Raw genomic sequence first — 25,228 nt, 5'->3', positions numbered from 1 at the left:
CAGCACAAAAGGAGCTCGTACTCAAATGACTTCAATAAAATAAAACATAAAAAAGCCATGACTGGATATGGTTATACTTCAATGAATAAACCGGCAGATGAGTGCAGCGATGAAGTGTTATAAATATCATTACATTCTAATCCACAGTGGCACTTCTGCTTCATAACTTTTTTTTTTTTTTTTTGTGGGATTTTATTAACATTCAAGGGCATTTTCGCAGTGAGCCCCCCGGATTTTCACATTAATTACTTTCCTCTCTGTAACATTCAGCCTCTTCAAGCATTACTCAGGGGGCACTACAGCAGGTCGGGTTTTTTTTATTTTTTTAAAGGAGCTATAAGCTTTAATTAAAGCAGCGATGCTTTGCTGTATTGAGCTGTTTTGGTAAAGGCAACAAGGCAGAGTGGCAGCTAATTAATGAGTCAAGCATCATACAAGGAACACATTAACATGCAAGCAGATCAAGAGGTATGGAAGGTGGACAGTGTGCGAGCTCCCGATGTGCCGTTCTCGTGGATTTGAATTCACAGACCAGACGAGAACATTACACCGTCGTGGAATCAATTTGAATTTACAAAGACGTGATGACGTACGACACTTTTTTGCAAACAAAGAGCGGTCTAAAAAAGCTTTTCTGACTCCATTATATACTAAGAGAACGTCCCGCACGACTCGCACACAAACAGAGAAACAAAACATCCGTCATCACCTGCCCGATCATGCAGCTCGCCGGCTAACCATCCATCTGTTAATGTACTCGTTCGTCCATCAATCAAGCCGCCCTCCCTCCGTCTTCCATCCATTTATTTTTCCCTGCTTTCGGCCCAAAGTCTGTGCACTTCTAAGCACATCCGTCTGACTGCCAAACCACATCTCAATCCATTAATGAGCCTCTCCATTTATCCAGCCATCCATGGGTGCCCTCCATTTGTTTTGTCGACGAGTAAAACATAAAACAGAGATCTCGTCCTGCTCGACTACAGAAGTTGGGTAGAAATCTAGATTTTACTTAGTTGCATACTTTTAGTTTTTTCTTCTTTGTGCATACTGCTGCTGTTGTTCCGCCTATACGGTACTTACTCTGCAGTGCCTGTGAGTATATAGCACACACAGGTAGCGACTCTTTCTTCTTGTATACTGAAAACAACAACACATATTCAATTTGAAACAGATTCCATCTTTTCATTTCCTTTCAGTGAAGCAAAGAGTAAACCGAGCACAAAGCCATATTTGAGTGATGGGAGAATACAGCGACTCAAAAAGCAAATATTTCCAAGGCACGCTACACAAAAAGGAATATTTTAATATCCACAGTGTTTTAATATTCTGTTGGATATTTTATGACATATCTGTCATCCAGTGTCTAAATCTCTGCTGAACGCCTGCTCAGGTTTTTAAACTCTCCCTGCTGAAATGTTGAAGAATAAACATCAAGGAATTTTTAATGACCCCTTGAGGATGCTGCAGTGATAACTTGAAATGTCCTCAAATAGTGTCAGGGGAGAAGAACAAACATTCAGAGTGCATTCAGAAGAGGCAATGTGGATTATTCAGAAAGAATATTTAGATGATGAATCAGAAGAAGTGACTGCAGGCGGGAGGTAAACTCAGCGAGGAGGGGGAAGAAACCGTTTGTGGCGTGCTGAAGTGGCGCTAAAACAATGTGCCGTGTTTATGGAAAAGGACTGAAAACAATCTGAATATCATGTACACAAAAGTCATACTTGATTGTCCTGTGACAAGGTACAAACAGCCTTTCTGCAGAGAAAAACATCAGCCCACACTTCCTGAGTCCAGTCCCAAATAAAGACGGGAAAGTCCGGAGTCGAGGCCAATCATTTCTAAATTTTGAGTCCTTTACTTTTCCACTTCAAAAATACCAGACTATCCCTTTAAAGTCTACATGAGGAGTAAGGAGATCGAAGGGGAACATTAGCATGCCGTTTAACATCGAACCGTAAACATTACTTCACTGGGTTTGTTTTACACCTCTCACACATAATCGTGGTTATCAGCTCAGCGTGACAAAGTGTGTTGTATGTTTATCCCGTGTCTCTCTGGATGATTGGAGGCGTGTGTAGCCGACCTCCAGCTTTAATTACACGTGTGTCAGAAATGACTTAAAGAGGAGAATGAAAGGTTTTAGGCCAGGAATGTGTGTGTCACTACACATTTTACTCGACTCCGTGAAGCTGTTAATTTCCCCGGGCAGACAGCCAAAACGCAGTCAATAAACTGGGAATACTGTGTTCCCCGTCTCCTCCGTCTTTCTCTACCAGCTTCAATTTGTTCTCATTAAAGAAGATCCATTCTGATCCCTTAGCCCTCACTTAGTGATGATGCCTCCTGTTTCTCTTCACAGCACAGGATCGTCTCAGGCTCAGATGGAAAGTCTGAGACTTTTCCCGATAGGCTGCTTGTAAACCACTGATGCAGTCTGGTTCGCCTTCACAGAAACTGAAGGTGAGATTTTTCATTCCTTTGGTTCAAGATATTCTTAAAGTTTTGTTTCTTTCCCACAATCACAAAAGTGTGAGCAAGTTTGCCGACAATTGGTGGGTTGAAACATCCGACGTGTCCGTCAAGCACTTGTAGCTGTGTTTGAAATTCATCATTAAGTCAGAAAATGTTTTTTAGAAGCTGCAATATAAGATGAGTTCAACTGTCCTTTACGTACAGCTCTTGCAAAACAACATGACAAAATGGCTTTTTAAGATTCATTCAAACTAAAATATTTAAAATCTAAATCCATCTTCTCAAACTCAAACATGCGTGTACTCACGTTGGCCCCAGCGACCTGTTCGAGGATTCAGGTAGTTCGGGTAAAGTCCGTTGGGTCGGTCCATTTTGGCCAGCAGCTTCCGGATGTGCATCACCTGAGAGGGACGGCAGGACCAACATGTAAGATGTGTACTGACTTAAATGATCACGCTCTCCTCCTCTGTGATGATGAAGGAAACCTGCTGTGTTGAAGCTTCTCTGACAACAATGCAGCAGCCAGTATGTCCTCTTTCTAACTTTAGATTCTGCTCCTGAATGCTCTGGATTTGATTGGACCAGAGAAGGTAGGCGGGGCTTTGAAGGCCGTTTCGGACGCCCCTGGGTTTGGCAGATATGAGAGCAGTTATCAGGTGAACAGGTGTTGCAGCGATGGAAGCGGGCAGTGGAACTGCTTCAGATAGAAGTGATTGTACCCGAGCTAAAAAGCCTCTGCATGTTTCTAATAAGCTCCAGCAGCAGAAAGCTGCTCAAACTAGGATCAATGTTGGAGATGCTTTTGAAACATGGAGAGAGGTTAGAACGCAGAAAGCTTTACAGACCCATGCAGAGCTGGCTAAACACTGAAGCTACAGTGTCCACCGCATGCAGACCTGTTCAACTCTAGAGACTCTAGAGTGTCAGATTTACAGAACCCTTCCTTAAGCATTGTTAAGAAGTCATGACGTGTTTAAATCATACTTAATCATATAACTCTGAAAACAATCTTTACATTCATTAATTGGAGGCACTTCATCGTAAATTTAGAGTAATTTTATTTTGATCATTAGCAGCAGAAATCTTAGGAGAAATATAATAGGCTGAGGGAAGGGGAAGGGTTAAGTGTAATTGGCAAATAAATCAAGAGAAAGATGGTTAAAATGTGAAACACATTTATTAAATAGTACATGATGGAACATACAGTGGGAGGAAACCAGAGCTCCTGGAGAAAACCCACATCACACTTGGAGAATATGAAAACTCCCCCACAGACAGGAAGGCTGAGGATTCAAACCAGCAACCTTGCTGTTGTGAGGCAACAGTGGACAGTGTGTCGCCATTTATAAAGCTGATGATTGTGAGATGTATTAGTGGGAATGCAGTCTGAGATGTGGTGTGACTACAGTTAAAGTGACTCAGAGTTAGTCTCAGTGTGATTATAGAGAAGTTGACGTTCACACTTCGACTGAGTCTGAATGGAACAACATCTTTAAGGTGCAGTCTCTCTCCTCCAATAGCCTCCAAACCAGTTTGGCTTTTTGGTTTTCTTAATGCTGTGCTCCAAATTCTGCTCTCTCTGCTGGCGGACTCGTGCTGCCTCTTGACGTTGGACCTTCTCTTTAGCGTAGTTCAGAACATCTTGAGGCTCGGTGATCTTTGCTCCTCGGCTCTTTACTCTGGGTTCACGCTTCTCTGAAACCTCACTGAGAGTGTCGTCTACCATTGTCTGGGAATCCTTCAGGTGAACCACTTGCTCTTTTACCTTTTTGATAAGCTCAGCATCTTTAACAGGAACGTTGGTTTTCAGCTCTTCCTGTTTCAACTGAAGAACCTCTTTGTCTTTCTTGTCTTTTGGTGCCTCCTTTTTACAGCCCTGCTTCACTTTGCCCGTCAAGTTGTTCGTGAACCTAGTTCTCTGATTCGGTCTTGGTGCAGATTTGTCCTGGACCTCCTTCAGTTTACGGCTGAGGTCCATGTTTGCTCTCGCTGCTGCACATGCGGCCTGAGAAGATCTTATTCGCTCCTTTCTCAACTGGATTTTAAGGTCCTTATTTAACTTGATTTGGGCGTTGAAGTTGTGAGATAGATTTCTCAGCCTGTCTTCAGTTTCCTCCAGCTTCACTTTGAGAGCTGCATTTTCCTCTTGCAGCATTGCTGTGCTGCTTTTGTCCTTTGTGATTTGACCTTGGAACAAATTGAGGACGCCGCTCAGGGTCTCCACTCTTCTTTTCAGGTGTGCTCTTTCTTTGGGTTTGCATGAAATGAGTAACACCTTGGTGGACTGCAGTTTCTTATAGACGTCCGTCTCCCAGCCTTTAATGTAGGCTTTGACATGCTCGTCCAGGATATTTGTTCTTGCGGCTGACATTTTCCTTTTTGTCTCTGCTGGTGGGCTAATGTGCAATCTCTCAGTGAACAGAATGACTATGAACTCAATCAGCTACCTGTTGGCTCATCAAACCTTTGATGTGTTGTCTCAGAATGTTTCATGACATCATCAAAGGAATCAAAGCAAAAAACAAAAAGTGTTAAATAAAGGTTTAAAAAAAAAAAAAAAACACATTCTCAACATATAGACTGTAGAAGTGATGATGTATTTTTGTAGGCCAACCTGGAAGTAGCCTCGCCATGGGTTCGAATGAGAATTATCCTATGGGATTCTTGCATTGGATTTTGGATCATTGCAGAAAATAAACAGACGTTTCTGATGCGTAGCTGTTTGGTTCAGCAGGATCATCTTTTTAAATGAACAACACATTAATGAAGTTTGAAGAGTTAATGCAGCCTACAGAAGTTAAAAGCTAATGTTATGCTACAAGCTAACTACACCGCGGTCGGTTTATTATGACGTCACGACCGTGATGCTTCATCGATCTAATCAGCGGTTTTGACATGTTAGCGAAACGGTAGCTTAATAAGTTGTTTGTTAACCTAATATTTACAAGAGCTCTGAAAAACATGACTAGAGGCTGTAAGGAGGATTAGTGAGAGAGTTCAAGGCATGATGACGTTTAACGTCTCCATGACAACCACTGTAGTCTCATTTAGCCAAATGTTAGCAACCGCCGTTTTAAGTACGTGTAAAAACTTTAAAATTCACGAGTGGGGGTCTTAGCTAACGTAGTTTATCTTGCCTAACATCTCTGAAGCTTGTGTTCACCACAAACCCATTCAAAATCCACTTTGACTTTTAGAGTTTAAAACCCATGGCGCTAAAAATGCTAACTCGCTTCTGGGTTTTAGGGCTCCTTCCTGTGCCAGTCTATTAGTGATTGGTATTGTTCTAGAGGCCTGTTGCAGCAGCCCATTGTAATTTCTGTCTGAAGTTATGGTTTAAAGTCCACACTGAGCCTTACCGTGAAAGATTTAAGTTTGTAACTTAAGTTGTGTCATATAGGTCTTTCACACTTCCTGTAGCATTGATATAAAGTCAAATGTTCTCGCTGTAGCATCGTATAGTGGAGTCTGTTGATTCAACCTCTACAAATGGAACAGACAAAGTAACACACTGACCTTCTGGTAGTAAGCAGGGTTTCCTGTCAGGTAGGTGAGGTGAACAAACTCCATGTGCAGAGTCCCAAACTCAGCCAGGATGCTGCTGCCCGCCGACGCCCAGCCCCAGTTACGCCCAACCCCACTGAAACACGGGTGAGGGGGGGGAGAGAGAGAAACGAGAGGAGAGAGGAAAACATTTTTTACAGAGGGTAAGACCTCAAGACTGAACATTAAAGAGACTGAGAGTAGCTTGTATAAGGAAGTCAAATTGTTGTGTAATTCTTCACAGCAGTAAAAGTCAGCACTGTCTGAGCTGACATGTCTCAGTGTAAACAAACACTCTCACACTTTGTCACTGTTTCACATGTTTGGCTCGTACACCTTTTTCAGTGTTGATGCAGAAACACAACGAAGTGCTTGGAGTCATCGGCGGCGGTTTTGGGTTCACTCTCCGATGAAAAAATAAGTTACAGAACAAAAGTTGAACAATATCATAAAGACATTTAAAACACAAAGGTCATTTCCAGTAAATGTGAAACTTGTGAAGCTCATCAACTCAACATTTTCAGTAGGTGTAAATGACATTTAAATATGACTCACACTAGGAGTCTATCTAACACCCTGAGTGGGTTCTGCCTTTGATTGAGGAGGAAGCATGTGTGTAAAAAAAAGGCAGCCTATTTATCTGATCAAGCAAAAAAAACAAAAATAAAGTGAAGACGACAAAGACATTTCCATTAGAGGACCTGATGAGACTCCTCCTCGAGGTCTGAGTGCAGGTAACATGCTGAACAGCCTGAGGTCACACATTATGCAAGAATGAAAATGATGAAGGTGTGAAGTGTCCCGCCCTCACACAGTCAGGAGAACACCTGAGTGGGCACACGGTCGCTGCGTGGGCTTTTTATTGTGCAGCCAGGCCAATTTGAGACTTTGCAGCTTGAACAATATATTCTGTGGTCTGACAAAACGTGAAACAGTAAAAGCCAAATAAGCTGTTTGTGTTCGCACTGCTGGGAAGAAGTGTCTCTGTTGGTCTACAGATTGAGGCTGTCCGTGTTTAAACTGCTCTGACCGATGATACAGGGAAGTACGACTACAGCTCAGTTAACTTCTGGTTCTCTGAGCGGCACATTTCACTTCACGTTCAGGCTGGCGGGATGAAGGGGGCCGATTGTGAGCGCTGGAGTGACTGACCTCTTCAGGTTGACCATGGCCCAGGGGATTCCTGTGGGGGTGTTGAAGGCAGGAAGCAGCTTCTCTGCCAGCTGAACCGCCTTCAGCTTGAAAACCTGAGGAGACAGAGAAACACACACACTGGGTTAACTTGAGATGGATTTGTTTAAGGTTTCCCTTTTATCCTGATCACTCGGACGATTAGCTCTCCCTGCTTAGTATTCTTCTCAAACGTCTGACAGGTACGAGCGTAACAAAAAAAACAAATGCGAGGGCGAAGAGGAATAAAACGGAGCGAGATGTCGGGAGACGAACAATGACGGCCACTAAAGTGTCGGAGCTCGTCGGATTTATGGAAGACGTTAAAATATGCAAACTCTCCCTTCAGACTGCGCAGCACTGATGTGAAATGTCTCACCGAGATGTCTCCGAGTAAAGCTTGGAGGTCAAACTACAGCGACGGAAAAGAGTGAAACACCAAAGTAGAAAGTCACAGTTGGATTCTTCTCATCGTTTTTCTTACTCTTACAGGGCGAGGGAGAAACAATGGATGTGTGTTCGTTTTGAGATTACACAAGTCTCGATCTCGGCTGACAGACGAAGGCCGAGAAAAACTCGAGTGTACTTCTCTCAACACGCCAATCAAAGAGAAGAAAAGGGGTTTTATTCTCCGGCTGCACTCACTGAGCACGGGAACGTCACGCTCTGAAGTACACATATAATCATGTGAAACTGTTTCAAATGAGACACAATCATACCACGTTGAATGCTTCACTATGAGCCGCACATGAACACTGTTTGCTGAGATTTAATGGAGGTTTGTTTGGGTAGAAATCTGCGTTCATCACTTCGAGCGCTGGGATTGATTACACATGGTAAAAAAAAAAAAATGCACGTCGCAGAAAATCCCTGAGCGCACATTCTGCAGCTCCGTCCTCGCTCCCTGCACAGAGACGACATCATTTACTTCAGATGAAAACGTAGGAGAAAGAACTTCATTCAGATTATCGTTTTTTACAGTGTTTTGAAATTGAACGGTGGGCGCTCTGTTCATTTCCTTGTCTGACTTCCTGTCTCATGTGTCGGCCGTACTCCATCCAGAAGAGCGTAGCAGCACGCTCTGCAGACGGACTGTGACTCTAACACTCAGTTTATAAACGAGCCTTTTCACTACAGCTGACTTTCCGTCAAAGAGAGAGAGAGAGCGAGAGAGAGAGCGAGAGAGCGAGAGCGAGAAAGTGAAAGAGAGAGAGAGAGAGAGAAAGTGAAAGAGAGAGAGAGAGAAAGTGAAAGAGAGAGAGAGAGAAAGTGAAAGAGAGAGAAAGTGAAAGAGAGAGAAAGTGAAAGAGAGAGAGAGAGAAAGTGAAAGAGAGAGAGAGAAAAAGAAAGTGAAAGAGAGAGAGAGAGAGAGAAAGAGAGAGAGTGAAAGAGAGAGAGAGAGAGAAAGAAAGAGAGACCTCTAGAGAGTTCTGCATACTCACAAAAAGATGTTGCCTGCCTTGCAGAGGTGTCACTCTTATGTTCAAACAACACACGAAAGCGGATTTAAAAAAAAATCAATAAAAAAAAATCCAATTACTCACAGCATGAACAGCGAGCCTTAACACGAGTCCAGCAGACTCACACAGCGGGACACGGACTACTGCAGCTGCCTTTTGGGCTCTTTGACAGTTAACAAGCTCAAAACAGTCACACTGATGAAAACATTGCAATGTATTTCAGAACCAAGAGCAGAAGTACTGAAACAGAAACACAATTTTTACAGAAACCTGCGCTGGGCCACTGCTGCACATAAACACATCTGGTGATACAAACTATAAACACGACACGTGAGGAAGAGACGCGCTGTGACAAATCTACTTCAGGTGCTTCGTTTAACCTCTGCTTACAAAACTACCAACAGCTGTGAGACAGAGAAGTCCTACCTCTTAATAACGCCTCAACGTGGAAGAAAAGTCAAGGACGAACACTAGGAAGAAAAAAGTTTCCCCATCTGTCATTTCGCTGACATTTCAAAACATCCACTTCTTTGTTTTATGATATTTTGTGTCTGAAGGGATAAACGTGAAAGTGAGAACTTGTACAAGTCTCCGGCAGCGGGCAGGAGGAGCAGCGCCGTCGAGGGAGGCCTGCAGACTGACGCTGATTCATCAACACAATCTGTCAGGGCTCAACAGTTTTACAGCCAGACCAGATCTATGGAAATCCCTGCCGTAAGACAGGAGCAATAACACATGCTGCTGTTTGCAGAATACTTAAGCAGCCAGAGAGACGTCTTATACAAGACTGTGGAGTTTAACATGGGACACACACAGACAGGGGGAGAACAATACGGTCACACTGATCCACAGATACGTCTGCATACAGGAAGACACCAAACCGGTCTTCTTTGCACTTCTCTGCACTCACAGCGGGAGACTGTCCCCGTCAGAGCGAGGGTGGCTGTCTCCTGAGGCGAGACGTGACGTCAAAATGTGACGCGGAAAAGAAGCAAACGAAGCAGCAGAGTGGTCATCGAAGGAGAACAGAAAACATGCAGCCTTTATTGAAAGTAAGCAGCCGCTCCCGTTGGCTGGAGGTGAATCCTCCTGGATAATATCCTGCAGCGTTCTCACATCAGCTCACTCAGACTCTGCCTGGCAGGAGAAACTCCTCTACTGATTCTGTGTGTGTACGTCTGCAGGGGCCCGTAACGCACTCCAGGAGAGTTGCGTTTTACTGGCCACTTCGCTGCTGATGTCATCAAGCGGGGACACGATCCAAACAGGCCACCAGAGGAGAGACTCTGCTGCCTTCACAGATAAAACTCTCCGCTCGACGATAATCATCTCCCTCCTCTGCTCTCATCTACAGAGGGGGGCTAACGAAAACAGGCCGCTAACGCTAACGTGCAATCTGGAGCCACACGAGTCGTGTTGCTGCAGTTAAAAGAGAGAAGGAGAGCGAGATAGAGGGTCTGATTAACGAGTGCAAGAACAGCTTTCTTATCTCCTTTTCATAACTACAGACTTTAAAAGCGGTGCTTCGCTGGTTTTCAGCCAAAGTCAGTCTCCAACCCGCACGGGTTATGAAGTGACATGTCGTCACATGCAGGAACCCTTTGGATGTTATTCTCTTTAGCACCTCAGTGAAAGGTCAATGAACATGAACCCTTGTGTGTTTTAATCTCCTAAAGTACAGCGACTTGTTTATGGAGAGATTGCTTTACTGGACACCACACAGAGTCATCTGACTTCACGCCGTGGTAGCAGGTGAAGCTGTTTTTACTGCCAGAGCTCAAACAGAAAACACATTCATTAAAAGACGGGTGCAAAGCTTTTCACTGCAAATAACCTCAAAGTAGTTGCTATGGAAATGATGTACATGGACTCTCTCACACATCAGGTCACAAACTCACATGGATCCAAACTGTGTGAAATAAGCGTCTCATTAGGAATCATTCCAAATTCAGATCTGATATTTTCTCTGCAGCTTCACGTTGGGTCCAAACCATTCTGTGTCTCGTCTAAAAAATATTTAGACATTGCAGTAAATTGATCTCATGACATGTATGTATCCTGTCGGTATGGTAAACACAGCAGGATTAGCAGTTGGGTACATGGAGGGATTAGAGGTGAGGGTCCATGAGGGGGAGAGGACAGTCGTCTGCTGTCTCTCGTTTCCGTCTCTGTCCCTGCAGCTCTGACACTCTGAGTGCACAACTGTTTAAAATGCATCACAGCACGCCACCGACCACTGAATGTACACTCTCTGTGAACACACACACACACACACACACGTATCATGATTTGATACACATGATGGGGACAAGGTCAAGCAGGAAATCTGATCTCACTACCTTCACATTAGAAGTTTACGAGTCTTTGCAAACCAGGTTTTTACTGCTTGGTCCTGTAGTGTCACCTTGTTTGTGGCTTGTCGGCTTCCAGCGCCGTTTACGGTCACAAAACCAGAACTGCCATTCAGAGATCGGTCAGCAGAAAGAGCCTTCAGGGACAGTTTATCACTTTCAGAGATAATTAAATTGAATCAATTCGAGATTTCTGGCAAGATTGATGGATTAAATGTTTCGGAGATTATTTTAATTTACAGTTTTCCCGTGTCCATTGGGGCTGAACACTATTTACATACCACCAATCATTCTACTCTCATCTTTTAGCCCTCTCCTTTCCTTCTTCTAGAACTCTCTCCGTCTCTCTTCCAGGATCAGTAGTGGCCCGCTGGTCTGCGTATTTCGATGGGCGATATTCCCAGACAGCAGATTGAGAGTATGGCCGGGCCTGGTGAGGAGGTTAGAAGGGGACACAAGCTGGGTTGTTTTTTTTTTTTATGGCCCTTATGGTGCACAATGACGTTTACTTTGTACGGGTGAGAGGTTTGACTGGGACCAGACAGCCCAGCCTAAAAATGCGTGCAACGGTCCCGTAAAGGAGCTTTGGAGGAAACAGTCTGCCAAATGGTACATCAATGTTAGGTCCCAGGGACAGGGAGAGCTGTAATCCACCACTCAAACACGCCCTAAACTCAGCCAATGATCCAGTTATTACACATGAGGATGTTTTTTTTGTAAGCTGCGAGCAGCTGGGAGAGACGGAGAGCGCTGCAAAGCAGTGGACTCAGAGATAGCACAGTCTAGACAGATTTCACACACAGCATAGTGTGAGCGAGAGCACACAAACACACAGGAGGCAAAGTGCAAACTGTAATCTTCAATAAAATGCTCCCGGCCTGCAGACGCAGAGAAACCACAGCAATGTCTGCGTTCATCATCAGCAGCATCATCTCTCCTGTTCCTGTGTCTTACCTGCCAACGAAGGAAGATTCATCAAAACAACAAATAAACATGTTTTATTTATGACATCATGAAGTCGCAGCTGAGCCTAAACTCAGGGATTATAATCTTTGAAGGGCACATGTGAAGAGCAGCCGAGTCAGAGCAGATCGTCAAAAGCTGTCAGATCTCGTAGGCTCCTTCAAACACGACAATTAAACTACAAACTATGAAGATTTACAGCTTTCTGAAGCGGATCAGCAGAGTCGAGGAGGAAACAAAGAAACTAAACATACAATAAAGTCATTGATCTTTCAGTTTTGCTGATTGGAAGGCGTCGGAGTCACACTGTCCACATTAATGTACAGTTAACGGTGTAACTCGAGTGTTACATTCTTTGGCCAAAAACAGAGATTACAGAATAAACACCTTAAAGTGAGAAAGTGAAACAACATCGCTCTCCTTCAGCGGCACACATCCAAACCCCGTCTCCACCTGAGCTCGCACACAGTCATCAAGTGATTAGTCATTAAGCAGCATAAAGAACAAGCGGCGGACAGAATTGTCTTTTGGTCGAGCTCCATCCTGCATTGTTGTGTTAGCATGCTAATGTTAGCAAACGTTGGTTCACTCGAAGCTGCACGTCGCACAGACATTGACACAGCGTGATCTAAAGACGCCTACGTACGAGTACGTTCTTCTTCTTCTTTTATACACGACGTTAACACAGCTCTGACAACAACACAGCGTGAGGGACTCGAGCTTCTCCCTCACAGTGGACTGTCACGATGACTCAGTAATAAAACAATCACCTCCAGCTCGGCCTACATTTGCTGCAAACTCTCCAGAACAAATGCTCTGTGTAAGAGGGACTAAAACTAATCCAAGTACTTGACTAAAGAACTTAATAAGATCAGCATTTTCACACTACACACACACACACACATTAACTGTACACAGCAAACACACACAGTCTCTGGTGTAAGCAGTGGGCCTCTGTTGACATGTAATGGAGCCTTCCTAACGGGATTAAGGGGCAGACTGTGAAATGAGCTGAATGCGCCTGCTTGGTGAGAAGGCCCCCGAGGGCCGGCAGGAGAGACGGGATTAAATCACCGCTGTGTCTCTGCGCTCCATGTGTGTCATCGCCGTACTTTGTCATGCCACTTCCCCCGTCACCACAATCATTTGCTCTCATTGTGCAGCATCCAGCGGGCCGTCATGAAAAGGCACAAAGACGAGCTGCAATGGACCCGTCTCAAAAACCCATTATCGTATTAGATCAATGATGACGCCGCATTTTCTCCCACTATCGGCTGTGACGGAGATCCTGCCTCGAACATTCATGTCAACGGTGTCCCTGTGAGGCTCCAATGTTTAAACATCCATCACTGGACCTTTATCGTTTTTAGCCTTTTCTTGTGTGTCACCACTTCCTCAACTGAAGTTCAAGAAACAGAAAAAAGAAAAAAAAAACTCATTTTGTCTCAAAATTAAAACATTGAGTGTGTCGAGCAGGTACAATTAGATTAGCAAATCTGTATCACTACTGCTGCACATGATCACTCTTAATTAAAGACAGAGATGTCGTTCCCTTCATTTCCCACTTCAAGTCCTTCTCTGCTTTCCCTCATTAACTTCCTACTTCCTCCTTTCCTGTACTCGCCGCACGCTCCATTTGCCCTGTTTCTCAAACCTCTCCCTCTGTCCTCTTCATTTCCTGCATCTGATTATCTTAATCTCATCAGGTCTCCTCCATTTTATCCAACTCTCCTCTCTATGAACTCTATTTTTGCGACATCTGATTAAAGCTTCTTTTTTATTTCTTCTGTTTTTGAGCGGCACGGTAAGCCATTTGTTTGCAGACTGGAACTCCTGAAGCTGTGATGAAATTAGAATTTCTCTCCTGTTTGTTACACCCTCCTGGTTTTGCTCATTTCTCCTGGCGTGTGTGTGTGTGTGTCCGTGTGCATGTGTGTGTGTGCATGTGTGTGTGTGTGTGTAGGCCTGCCTGCTGGCACAGCAGCAGCTAGTTACTGAGCGTGTCATCACAGTGCAGTCTGCAAAGGGGAGAAGGATTCCCGGGGGAAGCTCGACGACTGTTGCTAGAAAACAAGTGGGGCGGCTTCGATGTGCGTCGCTTATGACCGACAACAAAGGCAGAACATTCAGGATCATTTCCTAAGTGCTACATATTACAGAAATTGTACTTAGATCACTAATTAACATTTTAAACATTCATCTCCATCTCGGTTTAATATGTTATAATAGATGTTTTATCACTGTCTGTTTTCATAGTATTTTGGTTCCGGGCTGTCTGTCCTGACTTTACTCTAATTAAGAGAAGTACTCAGAGGTGATTATCCCAACAGTAAGTATAAAACAGCCTCTCCGCCTGATAAAGAAGCACTTTGCTCTGTTTTGTGTGGACAAGCTTGACTGAGCTCTGACCTTCACCCCGTCCAACTAATTAGCAGTGCACCGACAGCCAGCCAGACTTTACCTCCAAACATCTCTGAAGCTGCTGCTGAATGAGAGTTAAAGCCTTCCGCCGGGCCGCGGCTGAACAAAACAGCTTTTGATTGCACACCTTGACACTTTCTCTCAGTGACTGATAGAGCAGGATAGAAAACAATCCTCACAGACGTACTTTACAAGATCAGCAGATAAAATCAAAGCTTCCACTTTGTTTACAGGCGACTCTGAAATGAGCAGAAACAGAAAACAATGCGGCGTGGCATCGTAGGGCGTTAGCTTGGAGGTCTGCAGAGTAAATGGACTTGAGCTTGTAACACGTTTCACACACTGTCGTACGTACCATGTAAAGAGTTCATCAGCATCAACTCATCCCATTCACCCACATACGAACTTTACCGACGAAGCAGCGTGGCAACGTCGGGGTTAAGTGTCTTGCCCAAGGACACGTCGGACACGTGGCTGCAGGAGCTGAGGATCGAACCCCCGACCTTCCGTTTTAAAGATGACCGACCAAAGTAATCAAGTGGTAAACACTGCGATATCATGATTTTAATTTGAATCTCTCTTTAAACTTCCAGGAAGCTCGATGAGGCTCTGCTGATGAGCCGACAGAATACAGAGTTCGTTCAGTATCTGTAATCTGTCAATCAGCTGCTTATTCCTACTTAAAGAGTAATGAAAGAAGAGGAGGTCTGAATTGTTTATATTTTGACTTCTTTGAAACCTGCCAAAACCGGTAAACAGGAAGCCTCAAGTTACTGTTTGGTTGCACAAAAGACGACTCTTATTTTCATTCAGCGTCTTTCTGGCTTTGCTTTCCCCAGAGAGAGAGAGGAGAAAAAAAAGCTGGCAGGTTCACCTCCTCACAAGCTCACATTTCAGCGTGGCTAAGCCAGCTCAGTCACAGCGATCACAGCGGTAGCCAATCCACCTCTTCCCTTTGATTGAATGTGAATCTCCGCTTTCCTGCTGGGCAGCAGAGTAATAGCAGCCCGTCAGTCAGAGATGTTCCTCTTTATTTGTTTGACAGCTTCAGTGTTTGACAATCAAGAAGAATGAAGTCAAATGTTCCCCTGTTGAGTTCAAACAGTGCAGTGTGGTACGACAGACGGTTAGCTGAGCTCCACCAGGACAGGAGGAGAGTGAAATGAGGTGTAATTGAAAACACAAACCGACAGAAGCTGAGAGGAGCAAAACGGTCACGAATCTGAAGATGAGAGAAAAACACGGCAGGTCTTCGGGGAGAGGTTAGAAATCATCATTCTTGGCGGCAGCTTGTCAACAAATTCACTTTTTATCCCAACATTTGAAGTCTTCTGTCGTTGTGTCCCCAAACTCACTTTTTCCGTTGACCCCTGAAATCCTTCGCTCTGTGTCGTCTTATCTTCGTATAACTCCCTCCCCTTCCTACCGGCCTTTTCTTCGATCACCATCATTATCTCCGTCCTTCTCTGTCTTTCTACCACCGTGCCTGAATTTTATGTTCCATTTTTTTGTCATTCTTGGGCTCTTTATCTTCCTCCCGCCTCCTCTCTCTCTCTCTCTCTCTCTCTCTACAACCACAGGGTGGTTTTGCCGCTGCGTTTATGCCTGCAGAGTCTGCAGCTTTTCTTTTAGCCCCTCTCATCTCGTTATCCTACATTACAGGGCTCGGCTGACTCCCTCTGACCTTCTCCCTTCTCCGTGCAATCTGCCGCTCCTCGCTCAAATCGTCCCCCGTCGTTCCCAGTCCCTCTACTGTTTCTCAGTTTGCAGGGTTTTTTTTCCCTCCTCCTCCTCGTCCGTGAGCCAGAAGAGGAACACTTTAAAGAATAGGGGTGTGGAAAGCGAGGCACATTGAGAAGAAAGTGGAGAGTCATTGACCAGGAGCCTGCTCATCTTAATGAGCGACTTTAAAGCACTTTGTTTGATAATGAAGCAGTGATTAAATTTCTTTCTCCAGTAAATAGCTCTTCTAATGACAACACTGATGCCTTGGACTGAAGCAGTAAATGTGTTTGGGAAAGGTGCAAGTTGTCTAGTGGTCGAGCGAAATGTCAACAAGTTGCACTTCAGCTAACTCCTTCTTTTACAGCCACAGAGAAAAGTTTACAAAATGTTTACGTGATGTTCGATGAGTCAGCGATTCTGCTGTGCATCTCTCACATATCTTCTCTCAGCTGGTCGTCATGCCAGGTGACATTTTCACAAATACAACCTGGTCCACCAACCGGACTGGAACTGCGATGAGCGTGTGCAAAACGTCTGTCTTCAGAGACACGTGCACACGCCACTTTACACGGTGCGTTTTCAGGAAGACAAAATGGCGTTGTCATGGAAACTAACAGCCAATAACACCACAGAAGGTTCATCGTGTTAAAGTAAAGTACGGCGCTTTAAATAATGCTTTTGTTTCAGTTCTTGAGCGAACTTCAGGAGCCTGGGAGGAAACTGATAAGTGAACCAGCAGCTCTCGATCGGGTCAAATATGAAGGAAAGCTTTTTTCCTGTATGAGAATCCAGAGACGTTATTTGTCGAGCAAAGAGAACGGTGACTTCAGCGCTCAGGCAAACACAGCAGTGTGCTAATGAGGAGCAGGTAACTGCACAGCATCCTGCACAGAGCACCACACACACAAAGAGCTGCAGCAGGGTTATATGGTTCTTTATGTTTATGTCTTTCTCTCCAAGGCTGACGTCTGCGTCGGCTCTTTAATCACCGCACATAGAAGAGGAAAAGTTATCTTCAAGGTCGCCTTGATTGGAGGCTAACTAGCTCACGAAAAAAACAAGAGAGTGGTTAAAGGCAGAGAGAGGGAAAAGCACAAACAAGGAGAGAGGATTAAAGGCAGAAGGACAGAAGGAAAGGAATAAGGCATCAAGGAGGCCTTTTTAGGCCTAGGAAAGGATTTAGGAGGTCAACACAGGGAGGAAAATAAAGGAGAGAAGGACGAGGGAAGAAGGGAATACAGGAGAGGAAACCAGACAAGAAGTAGAAGCTGAGGAAAGCACATGGAAGCAGGGAGTGGAAAGAAAAAGTCAGCTGAGTTTCTTGAAAGAATCGAAACCTAATGCAGCAATTAGGAGAGAACATGAACGGAGGACGGGGGGAACGCCTCCTAGAGAGAGAAAAAGGGAAAGAGTGGAAGGCAACGAGAAGAAACGAAGGGGATTTAGAAAGAAAGAAGACGGATGAGGACAAAATAGATTCAACAAAAAAAAAAAAAAGAAAAAGAGGGGAGAAGCAGAGAGAAGGAGAAAAAGAGCAGGAGAGAGAGAAGTAAACACGATCCATCACTGCTGACCAACACGAAGCTCCTCCTGAATACTGATGCTAAACCTTATCTCCTTTTACTCTTCTGTTACTCCGTCTGCACTCTCTGCTGGGATTTGGACTTATGTGCGATGGTTGTGTCTACTTCCTGTAAAGAGAGCCTCATGAGGCGGCCCTCGGATCCTTTTTCTGATCAGCTGATTTATTCCGTTCAGCAGGATCCGTCAAAGAAGAAGAGCCGAGCAGCGCCGCGGGCACGCTCCAGAGAAGGACGGCGGCGTGCTCGGTGCTGACAGACCGTGTGGCATGTGTGGTTTTCATTCTTCTTTAACAGATTTGGGAGATGCACTCTGTGGGTTTGTAAGTTACTTCAGGGAACCTCCAGTCTCTGAACTTGTACTTTGTAATTGGGAGTTGCACACAACTTAGTAAATGTTTAAAGCTTTGCAGTAATGCGTCTTCATCCTGCTTGTGTTTCAGTTCTTTTTGTGGCTGCAGCCATGAATCAATACATCTTTGAAACTCTGTTTATATACCTCAGCCCGTTCCTTTGAAACCACTGTTGGCTTCTCTCTTCTGTCTTCAATTCCCTTTCATGTTGCCCGTCTCATCTACTTCCCTGTCTCATGTTGGACTCCACCTGCCACACTCTCCTTCCCTCTGCAGCTCAAGTGTCTCCCACTCTCTCTTCTCGTCATTGTTTGTCTTTTGTATCAGTGCCAGGAGTGACGCTGTATCATATTCACGCACATAATAAAACATCTTTTCCCAATGAAGCTGCCCAGAAACAATCATTTATTCTGCTGTTTTGTTGACGGGAGCAGATGAGGGGTTAAGTGCCTTGCTCAAGGACGCGTCCACTGGGAGTGAAGAATGAGTCTCGCGTGCTTTTTCGACCCGCTCGGTCATTCATCATCCTCATTCTCCACTCCCATCTCTTTATCTGTGAGCACCACCTTCACAAAGCCTCCCCTCGTCGTCACCGTCCCGTCACACCTTCCTCCACTCTCTCCTCTGCTCCATCCTCTCCTCCCCTCCTTCCTCACCTCCTCCACTGCCTCCTCTCCTCCACTCCCTCCTCACCTTCCTCCACTCTCTCTCTCTTCTCCTCCCTCCTCTCCTTCCTCTCCTCCCCTCCTTCCTCACCTCCTCCACTCCTTCCTCACCTCCTCCACTCCTTCCTCACCTCCTCCACTGCCTCCTCTCCTTCCTCTCCTCCCCTCCTTCCTCACCTCCTCCACTCCTTCCTCACCTCCTCCACTGCCTCCTCTCCTCCACTCCCTCCTCACCTCCTCCACTGCCTCTTCTCCTCCCTCCACTCTTTCCTCTCCTCTTTCCTCTCCTCTCCTCCACTCTCTCTTCTGCTCCTCTACTTTGCTCCCTCCTCTCCTTCTCCACTCACTCCTCTCCTCTGCTCCCTCCTGCTCCATGCTCCGTCTCCCTCCCTCTCGACGTACCCCCTGCTTCTAGAAACGCTCGTGCAGGATCAGAGGACAGGCTGAGTTTGATTTCGTGGGAGAGGGAGAGTTGAGTGACATCAACATTCACTTCATGTGGTTGTTTAAAGTGATTTAAAAAAAGTCTCGCTTCATTAGTATCAAAATGTAGACGGCTGACAGGTGAAGTTAAACAGGCATAAATACGGTCTTTGATATCAGCTTACCATGTAGCATGTTTGACTGATGCACCACACACACACACACACACACACACACACACACACAAGTACTTACTTCCTGTCCGGAGAGGTAGTAGGCGGCTAGCAGTCCTCCTATGAAACGAATGTTGACCTCAAACACGGACACCTCGGCATTCTGGGAAAACAAAAGAGGTGTTTTTGTTTTACTCCACTGGCTCATCTGTTTGGTACACAAACATGAACACTCCTCCATTCACATGCAATTCAAACACAACACATGATTTGTTCCACTGTCAATCAACTGAAGGTCCACTAAAGCGTCTCTTCCTGTGTGAGTCAGGACTCCCTCGTACGCTCCTCTGGGGGGATTCAGTTTGTGGTTTTGCTTCATCTCATCTCCTGCAGCGTTCGTATCAACGGGTTAGCAAAGCCTCACAAAATATTCTAAAATCTACGGCTGGAGAGAGAAGACGCATACATTTTTTAACAACTCCCACACAGCGTAGCCATCATTAAAACACCGACTGGTCTGCCCTTTAGGAAAAGCAACAGGCTGTTTGTTTTTCACAGCGGAGCCGAGCAGTGCTGCGTTAAACCACGACAGCTTCTTAACTCAGGCGAGGACGCTAAAAAGCTTCAAATATTAACGTTGTTGACCAAGTGGGCTGTAGCTGATAGCATACGTTAGGTTGATCTCTAGTTGCATAAAAATTTGGTTTATTGGAGAGTCTTTGGAGCGCCTAACATTTACTCGACGGGCGTTTTCACATCAGGCACGACACCGTTCCCGGGTACGACTGCTTCCTTCACACTCGAGCCCGAGAACACAGTGTGATGCAGCAGGGAGCTGTGTGTATACAGAGTGGGCTTGCAAATCCACCAAAAAGCAGAACAAGGATTCGTGTACTGAATCCATCCTGCTAACTGGGGTATTTTTTTGGTACTTCCTTGAAACGGATAGGACAGTTTATGAAGCTCATCATTTCATGGTATAACGGGCCACGTCCTTGTTCGAGCGCTGATCTGTTCACACGTCCTGTGGCTTGTAGTCGAGCGAGCACCTCATCAAGCGGACTGGGGGGGGGGGGGGGGGGGGGGGGGGGGTCAAGTGTACTGGGATCAGGTCCTGGGTTCCTCTAATGTGAAACCTGGTCTCCTTGTTTGTACAGAACCACTTCATTAGGGTTCAATCTTAAAACAATCCTCCTCTTGTTTCACAGCTTTCCAACAAACCAAACACACGACTGTCACAGTTCGGTAATTAATGTGACAACACTTCACCACCCATTTGATTGACAGCTCCCTTGATGCCATGGCGACGCTGCGGCTGTGACAGTACGACTGTGTTGAAATGCTGACGCCGACTTGCAAATTACTCAGCGACCTTGTGCTGATATTTTCACTGAAGAAATGAAGAGTTGAGAAGTCGCACGTCTTGCTTGAGGTCGGTTGCGGTGACCTCGATTTTACAGTGAACGCTCTCAAGAGGGGAAATGAAAGAGAGCGTGAGGCGAAGAAGAACAGCAACATTGTCTGAATGTTAAACATGGTTACTACGACGACTAAAGCAGCGAGGCAGAGGTCAGTGTGTTTAATGATCAGACCGATGGGAAGCCTTTGTTAAGAACAGAGACCAGGGCTACTATTTCTACCTGTGGGGATCGCAGCGCCTCCTCCAGGAGCGGAAAGAACGCACTGAAAGTAATTCAGCAAAACCAATTAAGAAAAAAAAAAAAAAAAAACTTCAAAGTGAAAGCTATATTTAGCACGTTAGTTTACAGTCAGCAAACGTTTAAGCACTCTTTTACGTGTTCCTCCGTCAGCTGTTTGAGTCAGCTGCTTTAATTATTACAGCAAATATGTTTCCCAGGTATTAATACATAAACAGCAATTTATTCTCTTGATTCTCTGCACATAAATCCATCCTGAATAAGATGAAAAGATCATAGAAATATTTTTTTTTCGGTGAAGATGAAAAGCTGTTAACTTCTTTTAAGCGTGTGTGGTAAACAAATCAGGTGGCACACGGCAAAAAACACCCGCGGCCTCCGGTCACGGCTACGTCACCAAGAAAACTGAAGAGTGATGAAGAGCTCAGAAGCTTTTCATAAAAGCTCAAGGCCGGCGATGTTCAGCAGCATCCATCCGTCTCTCTGTCAGTCAGCCTGACTTGTTAGCGGGTTTAGAAGCTCAGACCCCGACGAGCAGAAGAGCTATAAAACAGCCCTGTTTTATATATATATATATAAAAGGAAGAGGAGGAAGAAGCCTGCAGTGAACACAGACAGGCCGGCGAGGAATCACACAGGTTGGGTAATGAAGCTTGAGAGCAGGACAGGAATAGAAGTTCTGATTTAAATCAACCGTTTGAGTCTGAAAGAATATAAAAGCAGAGTCGTTTTCCGTCTCTCATCTTTTATAAAATAGCTGGAGATGACATACTGTAGTCTTTCTCCCCTGTGGATAGCATCCACTCTCTCTCTATTAATATCCAGCAGGAAGCAGAACAAACAACAATCTGTCTGCCCATCTCACATGGCCTCTCTCTTTGTGCAGCTTCCCGTCAGTTGTTGGTAAATTGTGTCTTCCTGCAGTCCAATAAAAAAATGGTATATTACAGTTAAACGTGACTCTTGTTTTCTGAACTACAGGATGATAACGTCGCTGATCAGTCAGTGGAACCTAACGAAGGAACGAGCCACATCGTAAACATTAATACAGCATCGATCCCGTTAATGTCCTGACTGTCTGCAGTGAGGGAGAAGCTCGAGTCCTGCCAGCTGTGTTGTTGTCAGAGCTGTGTTTACATCATGTTTACAGAGATGGGACGGCTTTGTGTATGCAGCTGTGTCAGTCGAGGACTAGAGAGAAGAACACACAGAGCTATAGGTGCACAAAGTGTTCAATCAGTCAACGGTGAGACTTTGATCAATACTGATCTTCACAGATGCCAGAGTGGTTGGACGCAGCTTTGTCTTCCCGTCACGTCTCTGATGGTTCAGTGAGAATCGCTTGGGTGTTTTTTTGAAAACATCCTCTCCGGCTTGTTGGGAAAGAAGAAGCGTTCAGTACTTTTCTATGACATTTTAAAAGCTAAACGATTGAGGAGAAAAAAAAAAGGGAGGGAGCAGTCGTCAAAGACTATTATTGTTAGTCCAAGGCTAAAACACTCCTCCTGATTACTCCGGGCTAATATTCCTACTCAGCCTTTATTTTAACACCTTTGCCGAGTCTGGAAGTCGAGCTGACATTTTTTGTCAAACTGTTATTTTTTACCAGCGTGCTTTTCATTTATTCTCACTGTTGACTGACTGACGTTATTTAATTCTGCGTTTAATATTTGATCTTATATTACTCGTCCTGATGTCAGAAGATGGAAAGGACAGAGTTGGAGTTAGAAACATTTGACTTCCTTGTTCTGTCGACTCTACACCTGACTGTACTTAAGTGAGAAATGAGACATTCAAACCTGTCAGCACAGTTTCAGGACGTCACATTTGTAGTTGTTTTCTTTTGACTCCACTTTAACTGAGCCTTCTGTGTATAGGGACAAATAAAAAGTACATTGGAGGCTAAAACAACAACAAAGAAATCCTTCAGCATTCATCCTTTGAAAAGTCTGAGTCATTTCTCTTTAAAACAGAACTTACACAAAGTCGAGCTTGAATAGAAGAACTAGATGAGAAGCCTCCTATACATGTTCGGTGTGTTGCTAGCCGACTGAGCTGTGTGGCTATATTCACCGGAGCATATCAAAAACTGTGATGATGGTCTTTGAAGAGAAAAAACTGAAAAAATATGTCATCCAGGCAACTCTGCTAAAATATTAAACTCTCCAAAGACTTGTGACAAGAGAGAGGAACACACAGAGCTGAGGACGTCACTGTCAGACATCTCCCACCTTCAGGGCTAAAGGGGGGAACGAGGGGGGGAGCAGAGGGGGCGTAAGATTTTGTCAAACATGACATGATTACAGAGCGTCAGATCAGAAAAAGTTCAGCTCCATCAGGGAATATAAGCAGCAGAATCTGAACTTATAAAATCAGTTTTTGTTTGTTTTTTTTTTTAAAGAAAAACTTGACTTTTTCTGTCCAGAATAACATCAAAACATCAAACACTGATTGGCTGATGTTTTCCCCATGAGAGCCGCCATGAAAAACGTTCAAAAAAGGAGCTCTTGCTTCTTTATAATTAAACCTGGTCAAGCACAGTACTCCCTGACGGCTGGGATTAATATATCTCTCCATCTCAGTCGTATCTGCTCTGATCAAATCCTCCATTTAAGCCGGGTTATTAATGCGCCTGCTAACAGAGTCCATTCATTTGGCGGATCTTTGAGCCTCACAAAAGGAAAAGGCTGCAGCCCTCACACCGTCACATCCATCATGTGAGAGCGCGGGCCCCGGCTGGACACGGGAGACTCCGACAGTGACTCACTGCCTGGCTCAACCTGACATGGCAGCTCTTTAATTATTCATTAGAAGAGGAGAGGAGGTGGTGGGCGGCCGAAGTGAGGGCTGGTGGTGGGACACGTTCATTGTGTTAAAGCACAGGAGACTAAAAGTTAGTGCAGCAAAGGCGTTCTCGTGTAGAGTAAATGTTTCAGCTTCCACTGGGAGTGAACTCCAAAGTGACCTCAGGTCCTCACCTGGCCGGAGCGTCAGTCAGGCTCTTTGACAACAAAGCACAGGAAGTCAAAGTGGGTTGGGCGTTAACCACAGTGCAATTGGCTCGGTGTTCACAAGAAGTCAGAGTTATTTATCCCACAGTTTGATCCCAACACTGTGAGCATCCCTTCACCAACCAATCAGCAGTCAGCACACAGTTTACAACTAAAACATTCAATTGTGCTCCATTCTATCTTGATATTTTGGTTTCATTTCATTGATGATTCAGATTCACCTTGGTAATAATACAGATGAACATACAGTATCTGATAACTATGTTAAATAATAACTTGGCCTTTGTGCCACAGATTTCAGCAATTTAGCCTTTAATATTTTAAATCGTTGGACTGAAGAGGGACAATGCTGCCGTACGTCTAGTCTAAAGAGTTAAACACAAGATAAGATCTTTAAATATCAACGGATTAACAAAAAGCAAATGGAGAGCAGCAGTGAGGCTTAATGTAAGGTAACGTGCACTTAAACAGAAACTTCATGAAGAGTGATGTCATGAATCTGTTCAATGGAAATCCACACTTTGCATTTCGTCCGACCTCACAGCCACAGCTGGAGACGCTGAAAGCCTCTGGGCTCAACACGTACAAAGGCCGAGCTTAATAACACTTGTGCAGCCAATTACTGTGCCGGGCCTCAGCAGTCCAGGAGAGTCCTGCTCCCTGTGAGCTGGGGAAGGACCTGAGAAGACGTCAGAGCACAGCCTGGACCATTCTGCTCAGAGTCCGTCTCTGATACTTTATCCTCTCATGAATGCTACATTAGCTGCAAGCTAGTGCCTGATGTGTGGAGGTTTAAGAGCATCAAATCAAGCTGTCGATGAAAACAGAACGCCACACCTCCCGACTCCATCGCGTCTCAAACGTGTTCCTCTATTCAAACACATCGCCGTCTCCTTGTTATTAGATCTGTTACACATTTTATAATCTTTTTCATAAGGCGTGACTCTCAGCTGTTTTGTTGCTGAGGCAGGTTTTTATTACAGTTTCTGCTCCTGGAGGTATTTTCAATATCACTGTGTGTCAAACTTTTCATTTTAACACTTTTATTTCATGAATGCAGATGTTCCCATTTTTTATTTCCAGCTGAGTTGTTTCGCTGTTCTGCCGAGTTTTACACCAACAAAATGGAAAATGTTCTCAAACCTAAATCCACTTTTATCTGTTAACAGAAAGTTCCAGAAGATGAAGGAGAAAAAAAACTACATCCTAAAAATGTCACTTTTTAGCGTAACGTTGGTCTCCAAGTCTGTGAATTCA

The 25,228-nt window shown here is 44.7% G+C and overlaps 2 protein-coding genes across 3 annotated transcripts in view; one reads left to right on the top strand and one right to left on the bottom strand.

The window, feature by feature from the left end:
* Positions 1-25,228, top strand: part of gdap2 (ganglioside induced differentiation associated protein 2) — a 205,870-nt gene that overhangs the window by 78,828 nt on the left and 101,814 nt on the right. The window lies entirely within an intron of this gene.
* man1a2 (mannosidase, alpha, class 1A, member 2) overlaps positions 1-25,228 on the bottom strand; it is a 98,831-nt gene that overhangs the window by 16,206 nt on the left and 57,397 nt on the right. For both annotated transcript variants that reach the window (XM_079357586.1, XM_079357587.1), the window contains exons 6-9: positions 19,385-19,465; positions 7,171-7,265; positions 5,992-6,115; positions 2,783-2,876 (exon numbers count right to left, since the gene is read on the bottom strand). In XM_079357586.1, the coding sequence (XP_079213712.1) occupies positions 2,783-2,876; positions 5,992-6,115; positions 7,171-7,265; positions 19,385-19,465 (394 nt within the window). The remainder of the gene's footprint in view (positions 1-2,782; positions 2,877-5,991; positions 6,116-7,170; positions 7,266-19,384; positions 19,466-25,228) is intronic.

The sequence above is a fragment of the Symphodus melops genome, assembly GCF_947650265.1.
Source record: "Symphodus melops genome assembly, chromosome: 12".
Taxonomy (NCBI): Eukaryota; Metazoa; Chordata; class Actinopteri; order Labriformes; family Labridae; genus Symphodus; species Symphodus melops.
This window is presented reverse-complemented; position numbering and strand designations above follow the sequence as displayed.